The sequence below is a fragment of the Talpa occidentalis genome, unplaced genomic scaffold (assembly GCF_014898055.3).
Source record: "Talpa occidentalis isolate TD23 unplaced genomic scaffold, MPIMG_talOcc4v2.1 talOcc4.7, whole genome shotgun sequence".
NCBI classification, from domain to species: Eukaryota; Metazoa; Chordata; class Mammalia; order Eulipotyphla; family Talpidae; genus Talpa; species Talpa occidentalis.
This window is the reverse complement of record NW_023605083.1, coordinates 81228621-81244048: the sequence shown is the minus strand read 5'-3', so window position 1 is coordinate 81244048 and position 15428 is coordinate 81228621. Positions and strand designations below refer to the sequence as shown.

General features: G+C 40.1%; 1 protein-coding gene across 2 annotated transcripts in view; it reads right to left on the bottom strand.

Annotated features, from left to right (window-relative positions):
* The window catches only part of CRLF3 (cytokine receptor like factor 3), a 41259-nt gene that overhangs the window by 7637 nt on the left and 18194 nt on the right, over window positions 1-15428 (bottom strand). For both annotated transcript variants that reach the window (XM_037492862.2, XM_054689009.1), the window contains exons 3-6: window positions 14284-14371; window positions 13611-13788; window positions 11372-11594; window positions 10580-10712 (exon numbers count right to left, since the gene is read on the bottom strand). In XM_037492862.2, the coding sequence (XP_037348759.1) occupies window positions 10580-10712; window positions 11372-11594; window positions 13611-13788; window positions 14284-14371 (622 nt within the window). The remainder of the gene's footprint in view (window positions 1-10579; window positions 10713-11371; window positions 11595-13610; window positions 13789-14283; window positions 14372-15428) is intronic.

The window sequence follows — 15428 nt, the reverse complement described above, 5'->3', positions numbered from 1 at the left end:
TGCAACTTTTCTGTAAAAAATACACAAGGTAAGCTATGGAGAAATATCTATGTAGATGGGGATCTGAGGGACGCAATGTACCAGAATTTTCCCTGCAGTATTCCTAACGTTTTATTTCTCTAAAAGTAAAAAACATACTAATATTATTAATTCTGGATAGGAGATGTATGTTATAGTATTGCATAATGAAGAATCTAGCTTGCCCTGGAGGTAATCTCTAAACTACTAGAATCTCCCAAATGATAGGAGTATCCTTTAGACCACACCTGAGAGTTTATAATAAGGTGACTAATGGCAGGCCCTAGATAGTTTGTTATAATATGATAACGTAGGAAGGAGCTGGTCACTCCAGTAAGACCAATCATGTGCTTAAAGCATTGCAGTTTGGAGCCAAACAGTACCACTGGCCCAACCTTCCAGGATAGTGGGGGAGGCGGACAGTGTGTCAAGTGGAGAATGATAATTATGATTCTATAATAAAACCCCAGTAAAAACTCTGGATATCGAAGCTCAAGTGAACATCCCTGGTTGTCAATACTCTTAGTATTGACGTGCTTTAATGCCAGGAGGGCTATGTGTCTCTGAAAACAACAGAAGCTTCATGTTTGGAATCCTCCCAGACTTCACTCTAATAAGTCTCCCTTAGGTGGCAGGTTCTGATTTATCCTTTTGCATTAACAAAACTATAACTTTAAGTATAGCACTTTCCTAAGTTCTATGAGTCATGCTAGAGAATTACAGAGCCTGAGAACAACTGGGGGGAATCACCAAATTTGTAGCCATTTGAGCATTAGAAGTGAGGATGGGCCCTGCAGACCCCTGAACTGTGGTTGGTATCTGAAGTGATGGCAATAGTTTAGAGGACTGTGCTCTCAACCTTGAGTTTGGTTAACACACTACAATTATATATTTTTCATTAATTAAACATTTACATTGTATAATGAATTCAAATATAATTTCCTGAAATTAACTAAAAGTAGGAAAACATTTTAGAAGTTCCCTCAAAGCACCGAGAAAAAAATCCTGGGAAGAAATTTAAAAAAAAACAAAACTACTACCTACTGGAATAACTCATAAAATAGTTCATAAAAGCATCCTACACCAAAACAATAGTTGATAAATAAGCAATGCAAAACGGCTTATACAAGTTGCTCTGTGATGCAAGGGGTTAAGTCTCAGCATTATGAAGCTATCAGCAACCACTGCAGCACGAGTCCATCCCCATCCATGGAGCTGACCCACATGGTACAGCAGACCTCTCCCGTCTTGCCCGCTGCTCCCCTCAGTAGTGTATTTCAGTTAATTCGCCTGTTCTGCTCCCCACTCTGTCTCTGGTGAATCCTCTCACCTTCTTTACCTCTGGCCTACACCCTAGCTCTTGTATGCATAAATAAATAAAATAAATCTTAAAAAAAAAAAGTTGCTCTGAACACAGAATGAACCAGGAACAAAAAACAGCTATTATGCCTGAGACATAGAATTCTTTTCATGGTTCACTAAGAAGAACTTCTAAGAAATAGAAGAGAAGCTTAAAATCTTTGAATTTTTAAACTAACAGAGAAGTTATATATATATTATGTCCTAAAAAATTACTCATATACAAGTTGTTCTCACATATAAGCAAGTCCTGTAAGAAATGCTCTGATAAACCATATAAAACACAAAAACTTACAAAAAATAAAAATGACAATACAAAATAATTCATGGTAGGGCTACTGTGACCTCCTCCAGTACACTTAAAATTGATATATAATTAATAAAGAAATTATGCACAGGTTAGCATGACTGAATCCATTGAATAAAATAGAAAGTTTTGAATGACAAATGTTCTGAGAATGAATATAGTCCAAAAAGAGGAGGAATTTCAATATTAAGAAAGCTAACTTATTTCTATTACCCTGCACTTCAGCTAACTTGGATTGGATTTAAGTGGCATAGTCTCATTATTATACAGCCTCAAACTCCCTTCTTCCCACAGGAATAAAGATTAAGAAATTCAGCTGTCTGAGACTACCAAAGGGAGAGGGGGAGGGTGGGGCAAGCACAAATTGGGAAGGGAGCACAACAGACTGTGGGGACAGACTGTGGGTGCTCTGGTGGTGGGTGTGGGGTAGCAATAACACCCGAAGAGGGCAATCCTATACCTTTACAACACAAACAATGTAAGCTGTGGTTACCTCAATTAAAAAAATTGAGCTATATGGCCAATAAATATATGAACGATATCCCAACTTTTTGATAAATATAAGGAACAAAATAAAAATTTAATTTGGCCATCAGCTAAGGGTTTGAGTGAAAACAGCAGTACTTAATAATGACAATGATTCAGAGACATTAGTACCCTACCACACTGCTGCTAAGAATGTAAGTGCTTCCAGGAAAGTGGTTAGTCTGTGTCTTACTAACAGGAAACTAGCCCCTGGAAGGAGTAAGTCATATGTCAACAAAGGGTTACAGCACAGTTTTAACTTCAAGCAATAAAGAAGAGAAAGACACCTTCTCAAGTCATGGCAAAGAAGGACTTCTGATGTAGAAATATATTCCTTGCTAGCAAGAATGCTAAAATAGTTTTTCTCCTCTCAGAAAATGAAACAGGTAACTTTGAGTAGTCCTATATCTGCTAAAGTGAAGATCTATCAGCAAAGAAAAGTCTAGGGATTGGTGAATTATTGCAAACATTTAAGGAGTTAGAAATAACACCAATTCTGCACAAATAATTTTGGAGAATAAGAAAAAAAATACTTCCCTTCTCACCTTATGAGGCTAGTCACGACTTTGGTTTTAACAAAACCAAAGACAGCATAAGAAAAATATCCCTCTTGAGAAAAGACATAAAAATCCTTAATAAAATATTAAAAACCAAATTTTGCAATACATATAAAGACTACATAACTAAATGGGGCTTCTCTTGGGACTATAAAGTTGATCCAAATTTAAAAATCTATCATTATAATTCACCATTTCAACAGAAGAAAAGCCGTGATTATCTTAATAGACATATAAAAATAATTTAACAAAAACATTCATTTATGGATAAGATGCTCAGCAAGCTAGGAACAGAACAGAACTTCTTTTACCCGAAACAAGGTAGCTACCAAACACCTATAGCCAGCACTTAATGTGTGAAAGATGGAATGCTTTCCTGCTAAGATCTAGAATATAGCAAAGGTATCTGCTTTCAGCACTGCTATTCTGAATCTTAATGCGACAACAGAAAGAAAAATTATAAGATAGTATGAAAAAGAATTTTTTTTTTTTATAGAAAGAAAAAGTTTATTAAGGATAAAGGAACAGAAATAAAGTAGGATTCCCAGGTCAGTAGAACCAGGCCAGGGAGGGGCAAGGAAACCCCAATGAAAGATTTGTTTTAAAAAAAAAAACTAAATGGAGAATATACCATGAGTCTAAAAGTTAAGTGGAAAGACAAAGGAACTAAAATAACTAATAATAATAAAGGTGAAAGAATCATAGTACATATTTCAAAATTTACCATAAAACAACAAAAATCAAGACAGAGTGGTTCTGACAAAAGGAGAGATCTAACAAAATGGAGCCCAGAACAGATCCACACATACACAGTTGACAGATTTTTGACAAAAGTGCTTTGTATTCTGTAGTTCAACTTGCGAATTCATAAAAAGTCAAATGCAAAACAAGACCCCCAAGACTATGAAACATAAACCTGACTTGGTTTTCCCTGATGAGGCCATTTCTTGGGGGAAAAAAGATCTCAGTGTGTAGTATCAAATGTCTCCCTTGTAAGTGGCACAGGTGACCTCCAAAAGGAGAATCTTTTAGAGGAATTAAAGAAATATATAGCCTACTCAAGAGAATAGCCTACCTTTCTGGAACTCTGACTACTCGTCATTTCTGTTAACTACATCCAGACATACTATTTGTGTTCTTTGTATTTTTTCTACCCAATCATCTTTAATTCTTATTTTGTTTCTGCGCCTGTACTATCCTTTCCAGCATGGCTTGAGTTAAAGTCTTCGCAGCTTGTCATCTAGAAGTAATGCTTCCTTCCTCTGTATTTCACAGTAGTCTTGATCTCACACTGAGGTATAAACTGCCCACACAACATCGAGGCAAAAGTTCTGCTTTTTCCTTCCCCTGAAATCTTGCATTCCCTCATAATTATGCGAAGTACCCATCTGAGTGGGAGAAGGGTTGAATGAGCTATTCAGTCTCATTCAGAATGACTGCAGTTAATCAGGAGACCTGTTCTTTTATTTTAGAAGAGTAGTTTAAGGCAGAGAGAATATGGATGGCAAAAAGTTGGAAAACTATTCCTTTGATTACCTGGGAGGAACAGCTATCATAGGTGAACATTCCCATGTAGACCAGGCCTTCATGATTTCATGTGATCCTCCCTGTACAAACTAAAAGCTGTGAAATAGGATCCTAAAGGAGATCTACTTAGGAAACCAGGGGCCTTTCTCACCTGAATCTATAATAAAGGGCCTTGAGGGAAGCTTTCTTCCTTTTTTTTTTTTTTTTTAAGATTTTTATATATATTTTTTTTTATATAAGCACTGGGTACAGTCAGAAGCGCGGAAGGGTGAGAGAATCCACCAGAGCCAGAGCAGAGCAGAGCAGGCAGACTGACGAAGTACACTGCTGAGGGGAGCAGCAGGAGGCAGGAGAGGTTTGCGCGCCATGTGGGACCCTTGCCCGGTGGCTGGGGATCGAACTGGCGTTGCAGAGGCTGCGGGCAGCTTCGCAACCCAATGCTCAATCGCTGTGCCACCGGGGAGGCCCTTGAGGGAAGCTTTCTGACAGTCCCCACAGCTGTAGTAAGATTGAAAATTCAACCTGAAAGGACTACACACCCTATCTCCAGAGGGGATCACTTCAGCAAAATGAGAACCCCAGTAAAGCTGTATTTTCCTTGGGGCAGTGCAGTCTGTCTCAATTTAAGGAGGAGCTGACAAGACTTCAAAGACCCTAGTTAAAAACAAATTATCTTCTTTACCCTAATAGAAACTATATGCCCTGATGGGATTTTCTAGGAAAGATTAAATTAGATTGGAGGTTTTTGTTTCTAAATACAAAGAACTAACAATTTGTGTTGAAGATACAGCTGGTAATTACACAGAAGTCTTTCTTTCAGAAAAACAAAAATCTCATATTTCTATTCATTTATAAAAATGTTATTTTGCTTAACTAAAAGCAAGCATTAAGCCAATTCACATATCCCAAGAGACCCCTTTCTAACAGCTATTAACATGGCATTTCTAAGAAACAACATCCAAATTCTTTGACATTTTTCCTACTAGAAGCAAACTCTACATCAGCTCCCTGGCATCTGAATTCTGGGACTGGTGGAACAACAGGATGTAGCAGAAGTTACTATGTCAGTTTCTAGGTCCAGGCCTTCAGAAACTGGAAGTTTCCACTTATTATCTCTTGGGATGCTCATTCTGGGAATCCAGCCACTAGGCTGTGAGGAAGTTCAAGCAGTCTAGGAAGAGGCTCATATGGAGAGGCACCAAGAAGCAGAACTAATTTGCCAGCCGTGTGAGTGAGCCGCCATGGGAATAGGTACATCACCTCCAGTCAAATTACCTCAGCTGACACCATCTAAGTAAAAATTAGCTATCCTTGCCATGATCTGCCCAAACTGTAGTCTACTGAGAAAAACAAAGGACTATTTTTTTGGTTTTTTTTTAAAGATTATTTTTATACAAGAACCGGGGTACAGGCCAGATGCACGGGAGGGTGAGAGGATTCACCAGAGACAGAGCAGGGAACAGAACAGGCAGACTGAAGAAATATACTGCAGAGGGGAGCAGTGGGCGAGACAGGAGAGGTCTGCTTCACTATGTGGAATTCTCGCTGGCCGGCCGAGATTGAACCCGCGCTGCAGAGGCTGCGGACAGCTTCACAGAGCGGCGCTCAACCACCTGTGCCACCAAGGAGGCCCCTATTTTTTTTTTTAAAGATTTATTATGTACACAGGAACTGGGGTACAGGCCAGAGGTGTGAGAGGATTCACCAGAGACAGAGTGGGGAACAGAAAAGGTGGATTGACTGAAATACACTGCTGAGGGGAGCAGCAGCCGAGTCAGGAGAGGTCTGCTGCGCCATGTGGGTTGCTCCCTGGCTGGCCGGAGTATCGAACTCGTGCTGCAGAGACTGCGGACAGCTTCACAGTGCTGTGCTTAACCCCTTGTGCCGTGCTTAACCCCTTGCGCCACCAGGGAGACCAGGACTACTGTTATTTTAAGCTTCTAGATTTTGAACTGGAAACATAATTTTTTTAATATTCTTTGATGGAACAAGTTAATAACAAAATATCACTAGCCTGCTGCTCCCATGATGTGCCACCATATATTACAACACAGTGGTTAAGAGCACAGACTTTGACTGCCAGGATTTGAAAACTGACAAGTCACTTAAGTCTCGGTAGGCTTTTGTTTCTTCATCTGTAAAAACAGTAACCTCCTAAGCAATGAGGATTGGGAAAGGCTATTTAGAAAGGAAGCTGTTATAAAGAAAGGAGGTGGTAAAGGATCTCCCCAGTGGCATAGGGGTTAAGTCTCAGCACTATCACTGAGAAGGCCTGTGTTTGATTCCCCATCAGGGAGCTGACCCACATGGCACAACAGACTTCTCCTTTGTCACCTGCTGCTCCCACTCAGCGGTGTATTTCAGCAGATCAGCCTGTTCTGCTCCCCACTCTGTCTCTGGTGAATTCTCTCATCTCCCTCATACCTCTGGCCTACACCCAAGTTCTTGTATGCAAAAATAAATCTTTTTTTTTTTTTTTTTTTAAATATTAAATTTTATTTTTATATTCCCCCATACAATTGCAAACGCCCCATTCTGACCCCAATCCTTCCCCTCCCACCCCCCACCCCCCAAAAATAAATCTTAAAAAGAAAGAAGGTGGGCCTCCCCGGTGGCGCAGCGTTGAGCGCTGGGTTGCGAAGCTGCCCGAAGCCTCTGCAGCGACGGTTCGATCCCCGGCTGTTCCCCGGCCACCGGAGGAGGGTCCCGCATGGCACGCAGACCTCTCCTGCCACCCGCTGCTCCCCTCAGCAGTGTACTTTGGTCCTTCTGCCTGCTCTGCTCCCCGCTCAGGCTCTGGTGAATTCTCTCATCCTCCCGCGCTTCTGACTGTACCCAGTGCTTGTATAAATAAATAAATAAATAAATAAATAAATAAATAAATAAATAAATAAATCTTTAAAGAAAAAAAAAAGAAAGAAAGAAGGTGATACAGGAAATCAGGGAGAGGCCAGGAAGGCGGGATTGCTAGCACAAAAGGAGAGTGGGTTCTAGCTACTGTGAGGAGTCAGCAGTAACAACTTTCTTTAACTTCAACAGCTCTAAGCCTTCCAGGAACTTCAACAAGAATAGACTGGGCTTAGCAACAGCGTAGTGCCGACAGGAGTATAACCTCCTTCCTAACTACAAGGGCTCTCAAACACCCTCAGAAAACTGAATAAAGTAACCTTTATTCAAATAGGCCCATCTGGGGCCTCCCTGGTGGCGCAGCGGTTGAGTGCTGGGTTGCGAAGCTGCCCGCAGCCTCTGCGGCGCCGGTTCGATCCCCGGCTGCTCCCCGGCCACCGGAGGAGGGTCCCACATGGCGCGCAGACCTTTCCTGCCGCCTGCTGCTCCCCTCAGCCGTGTCCTTCGGTCCTTCTGCCTGCTCTGCTCCCTGCTCTGGCTCTGGTGAATTCTCTCACCCTCCTGCGCTTCTGACTGTACCCAGTGCTTGTATAAACAAACAAACAAACAAACAAATAAATAAATAAAAATACATGCCTCTTAAAAAAAAAAAAAAAAAAAAAAAAAAACAAATAGGCCCATCTGCCCCTCCCTCATGCACCGGGTGCCCCTTGCCATCCAAATCTTCTGACCTATTTGCTGATACCTGAAATTCCTTTAAACAAGGAGAGAAAATATTTTCACTCTATACTCAAAGGAAAAATGACAAAAATGCAAAGGTCTGGCTAATATAATACTGAGCTTAACTAAATTTCAGTTAGTTATAAAGTGCCAGGTGATGAGGGTTATAAAATATGGAAAAATAAAAGAGGTAAGGACACAAATAGCAGAGGAAGTATAGATTTCAACACTAACTAGCATCATGTTTATGCTTTCATGAAAAAGATAAACAAGAAGCATTATAGACCAGCTTTTAAGACCAGACTCTGAAATGACACTGCTTGGATTTAAATCCTGGGTTTACCATTTATTAGTTACCATTTATTAGTAACTTAACTGCTCTGTGCTTCAATGTTCTCATTCCTAAAATGGGTACCTACACCTATTTCATTGGGATAAGAATCAAATGTGTTAATAGAAGTAAATGCTTAGCATAGTACCTGTACATAGTGAATGTTATTTAAATATTAACTGCTATTACTGTTACTATAACCATTACTCTTATGATGGTCTGAGATATCTGGCCTGAATCTACGCATCAGAAAGCCCCATGATTACACAGAAATACTTGTTTTCAGGAGACTCACTAAGGGGAGCATTGCTATAAACAAGGGCACAAGCACAGAAGTTCGCTAGCATAGAAAACTCATGATTTACTCAGGGAATAACTAAGTAGACCAGCTGTTAGACTAATGCCTCTATCTCTTTGTTAGTGTTTTTCTGGTTATCAAGTCATTCTTCATAACATAAGGATGAGAGGAGATATCACAAATGAAACAAAGCATAAATACGCGCCTTCTGATAGCTGCTGACTGTTAAAACAACTTGAGTGGAGGAGAACATGGCAATGTTAGCTTACATAAAGCTCTCAGATACTCATGCCCAATATAACAAGAAAATAACAAGAAGAACGTGGAAAAACATTCACATTAAAATCCCATGATCTCAAAATTTAAAACTTGGGAGAGGCTGCTACATTGAAGTGAGTATGGTGAGCATCAGGCAAGTTTTACTTTCCTAACTCAAAATTGGTCTTTGGTTTCTAGGAAAAGCTATTTAGAAATATGACCTTAGAAAATACATCTCAGGGGCCTCCCTGATGACGCAAGGGGTAAAGCGTCAGCACTATGAAGCAATTCACAGCTACTGCAGCACAAGTTTGATCCCCGGTCAGCCAGGGAGCCACCCACATGGCGCAGCAGACCTCTCCTATCTCATCCGCTGCTCCCCTCAGCAGTGTATTTCAGTCAATCCGCTTGTTCTGCTCCCCACTCTGTCTCTGGTGAATCCTCTCACCCCCTCACCTGTACCTCTGGCCTGTACCCCAGTTCTTGTATGCATAAATAAATCTTTAAAAAAAAAAGAAAATACATCTCAAATAACATGAAAAAAATAAAGGAAATTTTTCTAATATAATAAATAGGTAAATAAATGGAAAACTGGTTGTAGGATAGGCTTGATTTCAGTTTTAACAGTGAGAGAGAGAAGGAGGGAGGGAGGAAGACAAAAAAGATATTTACACTGTCTCTCACAGAGACTTTTTTTTTTTTAAGATTTATTTATTTATTTATACAAGCACTGGGTACAGTCAGAAGCGCGGGAGGGTGAGAGAATTCACCAGAGCCAGAGTGGGGAACAGGACAGGTAGACTGACGAAATACACTGCTGAGGGGAGCAGCAGGAGAGGTCTGCGCACCATGTGGGACCCTCGCTAGCGGCCGGGGATCAAACCGGCACTGCAGAGGCTGCAGGCAGCTTTGCAGCTCCGCGCTCAACCGCTGCGCCATCAGGGGAGGCCCTCACAGAGACTTCTTAATGATTCACAAAAAAAAAAAAAAAAAAATCTTGGCCTCTGAATTTTTTTTTTAAAGATTTATTTATTTATACAAGAACTGGGGTACAGGCCAGATGTGCAGGAGGGTGAGAGGATTCACCAGAGACAGAGTGGGGAACAGAACAGGCAGACTGATGAAACACACCACTGAGGGGAGCAGTGGGCGAGACAGGAGAGGTCTGCCTCGCCACATGGACATCTCTGTAGCTGGTGGGGATCGAACCGGTACTGCAGAGGCTGCAGACAGCTTCACAGCGCTGCACTCAACTGCCTGTGCCACCAAGGAGGCCTGGCCTCTGAATTTTTAAGACTGACTTCTGAGAGGTAGTCTATTTACCTCTACTTACCAAGAGGAGACCTTATAAGGAGTATCTACTTTATATCAGATATAAGCAAGGCATTTTATATAAATTATCTAAGTTAATCTTCATAACAGCCCTGTAAATACACCCAAGAAAACTGAAGCAAAGACAAATAACACCCACAAAGTAAAACTTCCCATCAATGATGGAATAAACTCAGGACTATTTTTAACCTGAAACTCATGTAGGATCTATGCACTCCACTATATCACTTAGAGCCTGACAGATAATTTTTTTTTTATATTTAAAGGGCAGGTTTATCAGGAAAAGGGACAGAAAAGTGAAGTACACTTGCATACACACAAGCCGGCAGGAAGAGCTGCCCTGAAAGGGACAAGAGAAGTCCTGGAACGGCACAGGTCATGGGAAGGCAGGCAGGAAGCTACTGCCCTGCAGAGGGAGAGTTGGTGAAAAGAAGCACCTGCATAGGCACAGGTGGGCAGAGGGAGTGCGGCAACAGATCTATATCTTAACATCTACTTGCTTGAAAGTTAATGTCTGCCCGCAGAAATACGTCGGAGCGCTGGAGTAGAGGACACCTGATGATTCCGAATCATTCCGGAGCGCTATATTTCTTCGACTGCTCAGACTATACCCTTCAAAGCCAGCTGTCCATTCTTTTTCAAAAAGCAAAGATATTGAAAATTATTTAGAATCTTCTGAGGAGTACTTTTAATACAGGCACATTAAATAAAACTTGAAAGTAGAGGCACCTAACTCTTATGGGCAATTTTAATAAACAGTAATCAAGATTTAGAATACAAATCACATAAAAAAGATCTCAGCCTATTCTTGCACAATTTTGATGTGGAAAATCAAATAAGTGTTATCTCCCATTAATAAAATCATAAAGTATAACTGAGCTTGTTCCAACTAGATTAAGAACTAATTAATAAGACTAAAATAGTAATACAAAAGAGATCAATTCCAAATCATAAGTTTTAAGAAAACTTGAAGCCCCTAATACTTATATTAGATATTTATAGACAGATTTAAAAAGCAGTATGTAATGCAGCATTTAAAATATTTATTTTTAGGGGATGCTAATACTCCTTTCTGGCACTATTTCCGGACTCTGGAGATAAGAGCTGATGAAAATTGCTCAAATTCACATGAAGTAACTTGACCAAGAAACAAAAGACATGTTCCATGCAATTCTCATCAATTCAGGGTTCACCCTTAAAAAAAAGAGGGTTCTAAGTATACTGCCTTAAGCTCAGAATACAAGTGTTCTTGTTCATAGTTAACTTTCAGGGGTAAGAAGGAAAGAGCATACCATGAGGCACCAGTGTGGAATGACCTATCTGCGGGACGCTCCAGGGACTCCACTCCTGCCGGCCATCTCCCCGTGCACAGACTCTAAACTGATAATCGACATTAGGGTCTATGTGCAGTACTATGAATTCAGTTTCAGAGCCAACATATACATCTTCAAAGTGATGAGAAGTGCATTTACGGAACTGGAGCCTGTAATCTTGGGCTGTAAAGTCGTCATCCACCTAAGGAGAAAAATTAAAGAATAAATTAAAAAGTAATTTATTAATTAAATGAAAGAATAATTTCTCTTTTATTAATTAAAAATAAAAAGAAAACTTCTCTCGGCCTCATTACTTAAAAACTTTGAATGGGAACATTTTAGGCCAAGCAGACAAGCCCACATGCTGAATATGAGTGACACCAGGAAGACCATAGGAAACATGCTCTCATTACTCTCCTTCTTGACCAGCATACTTTATACTTCTCAGTCTGATATGAAAAAAACCTACCTTTAAAGAAATGGCATGTCTTTTTTTTTTTTTTTAAGATTTATTGATTTATTTATTTATTTATTTATATAAGCACTGAGTACAGTCAGAAGCGCGGGAAGGTGACAGAATTCATCAGAGCCAGAGCAGGGAACAGAACAGGCAGACTGACGAAATACACTGCTGAGGGGAGCAGCAGGCGCGGCAGGAGAGGTCTGTCACACCATGTGGGACCCTCGCTGGTGGCCGGGGATCGAACCGGTGCTGCAGAGGCTGCAGGCAGCTTTGCAGCCCAGTGCTCAACAGCTGCGCCACCAGGGGAGGCCCAGAAATGGCATGTTTTCTACACAGTAATGCCAAAGATAAAATATTAAAAATCTATAGGTAAAAATCCCACATCATTCACATAACGAAGAGAATGAACACCCAGAATATATAATGGACTCCTAAAAATTAATAGAAGACAAACCACCTAATATAAAAAATGGGCAAAAAACACAGATAAGCACTTTATTTTTTTAAAGATTTATTTATTTATTTATACAAGCACTGGGTACAGTCAGAAGCACGGGAGAATTCACCAGAGCCAGAGCGGGGAGCAGAACAGGCAGACTGATGAAACACACTGCTGAGGGGAGCAGCGGGCGCGGCAGGAGAGGTCTGCACGCCACGTGGGACCCTCACCGGCCAGCCGGGGATCGAACTGGTGCTGAAGAGGCTGCGGGCAGCTTCGCAGCCCAGTGCTCAACCCCTGTGCCACCAGGGGAGGCCCCAGATAAGCACTTAAAAGAGTAAGAAATATAACCAGCAAAAATATTCAAGCTTATTTGTAATATGGAAAATGTAATCTGAAACCACAGTAAGGGGCCTCCCTGGTGGTGCAAGGGGTTAAGTCTCAGCACTATGAAGCTGTCCACAGTGAGTGTTATACCTGGCCAGGGAGCTGACCCACATGGCACAGCAGACCTCTCCTGTCTCGCTTGCTGCTCTCCTCAGCAGAGTATTTCAGTCAATCTGACTGTTCTGCCCCCCACTCTGTCTCTGGTCAATGCTCTCATCCTCCCACACCTCTGGCCTGCACCCCAGCTCTTGTATGCATAAACAAATAAAATAAATCTTTAAAAAAATAAAGGAATCCTTATCATGTTTTGAACCAACAAAAGTATTGCTTCTTTCTTCTACACCAAGGTCTTATTTTTAAACATTCCATTTAAGAAAATAGTTTCTAAAAGCTGAGCACCCACCTCTGAATGATGTATTTGCCAACGATGGCCAAGATGCTATGACTCATTTGGACATGGTTTCTATCAAAAATATGGTAACTCATACATTATATGATCTAACACACAAAATTCTTGGCAATGCTGAGCATGTGAAGAAATCACACTTCAAGAATTTTATTTCAGAGGAACTTTAGTTCAGTGTTGAACAGAAAAATATCCGACACCCAACATTCATGATCATCTTTTGACTTTTCTAATAAGCAGGAATGGGAAAGGTCCTCAACTCAAGAGTTAACTTTGAAAAAAATATGTGAGAATATGATGAGGGACAATGTTGTGATACAGAAGTTTTAAAAAGTACTCCAGAACTATTCACTTCAAACTGAAAGAGCTACTCTACTTCAGGTTCCCTATGACAGCATTTTAATTATAAAGCAAAAGTGATTTTTGTTTATGAATAGAAGAAAATATTCAAAGACAATTAAAAAATGTTAAAGGCCCCCAAATCTTCACGTTCAAGCCACTTTGACGATTCTGAATTACGTACCTTACACCATCGTACTATGATGCCTCCAGGTTTCTCTATTAGTTCTTCTATCTGTACTGGTGGGCGAGATGCTACTGTTCCATGCTTAAAAATGTGGTCTTTCACAATGTTAAGAATTGAGTCATCCAACTGAGCAGATAAACAAGGCACGTCAACCAGTAAAGGCACTTCTGGTAAGCTAAAGAAATAAAGCTCATGTGTTTATGAGGGTTTTGCTGAGTTAAAAATACAAGCATTACTTTAGACCAGTTATATACTATTATAAGGATGCTGAAGGCCCCAGTAAATAATGCTAATGACAGTGGGGGCTTTGCAAGATGTAGGATATGTAAAGATTCTCTCTCCAAATAAATATAAGAAAGAAGATAGAAAAGTGGTAGGATCATGGTTAACAAATTTATACCAAAAGATCTATTTTATTGAGATATGACTGATTTTCAATAATATGTTCAGAATTTTAAAAATTTAACATTTCTCTTACACACATTAGAACTGAAAAAAAGTCTGTAGTAATACTAAAGATTACAAACACAACTATTTTATACCAGTAATACTAGTAATGACAGTGAAACCTTGAAAGATACATTCTTTATCTTCCTTAATCAGAATCGTTAATGAGGAAAAAAGCAGACATCCAAGTACTTGAATGTTCAAAAGGCACTAACGCTTTTACCTGTCCAACTGAATGTGAGAGGCCTTTTTGGTAAAGCTCCACAGCTTTTCATTTTGTTCTCCTACACCACCAAGAATGGCGATCTCACCTACAATCAGGAATGAGAGAACTACAGTATAGTGAAAAATGGTCACATCATAAAGCAATCAACACAACCCACGGCTCAGTGGGCTCCTGGTTTTCTTGCAAACACTGCTTGAGTAATGCCACAGAATTCTCAAAGAGTAGAAGTAGAAAGTGATTGAAATGTTAAGATCAAGAGGAAAAAGGGCAAATAACAGTAACACTTTGCCAGTGATGAAAGATTGTGCTCTATACAAGGAAATCGTTTATCAACCAACTTTATGCAAAACAGAGGTCCAGGGACTTTTTCTATGTCTTGTACAGAAACTTTATCAACTCCAAAGAGAGCCAGTAAAAATATTAGCCTGATTGGAACAACAAGGAATAGAGTCGTATAAAGTCAAAAGATAACAGTTATATTTTCCTTAAAGAATATAAAACATTAGATTAGAAATCACTCAACAGAACAATACAGAAAAAATGCTATATAAGGGCACAGAAAAAAAATAATTTCTGTGTTGTTCCACAGCCCTGAAGAACACTACCAAACTTTTCCATCTGAATGTGTCCTAGAATGTGTCCTAATGTTTTGAGATCACATAACCTTCTCCTTCACCAAAAGGAATACAGACCTATTGAACACTGTGTTAAAGTCCTCACAATTCCATAAATTTGTATCCCTTGAGAGGGTGAGAGAGAAAGACTATATGATTTAAAGTATTTCTGAAATACGAAAAAATTCAAACATCAGATGCTGTAACAAACATGTATGTGCCCCAAAGGATTTATTTTCTAAAATTAAAACATTCCTCAGTCCTTAGAGTGATGAGTGTACACTCCTGACCTGTGCTGAACAGCTTCTGGGTTTGTTCCCAAATGCAAAGCCTCCAGGGAGAGACATTCTGTGGTCCTGCTACAAAGATTTTTTTCTAAAAGCACGGTTATGGACAGGGACAAATAAACACTTCCCATTGACGATAAGACAAAAATGTAATTAGAAAGTAAAGACAGCAGCAGCACCATATTCTAAGTGGACCAAAAAGGGGATTAATTTCCAGTAGGAGTGACAGGCTTGTGAGTTA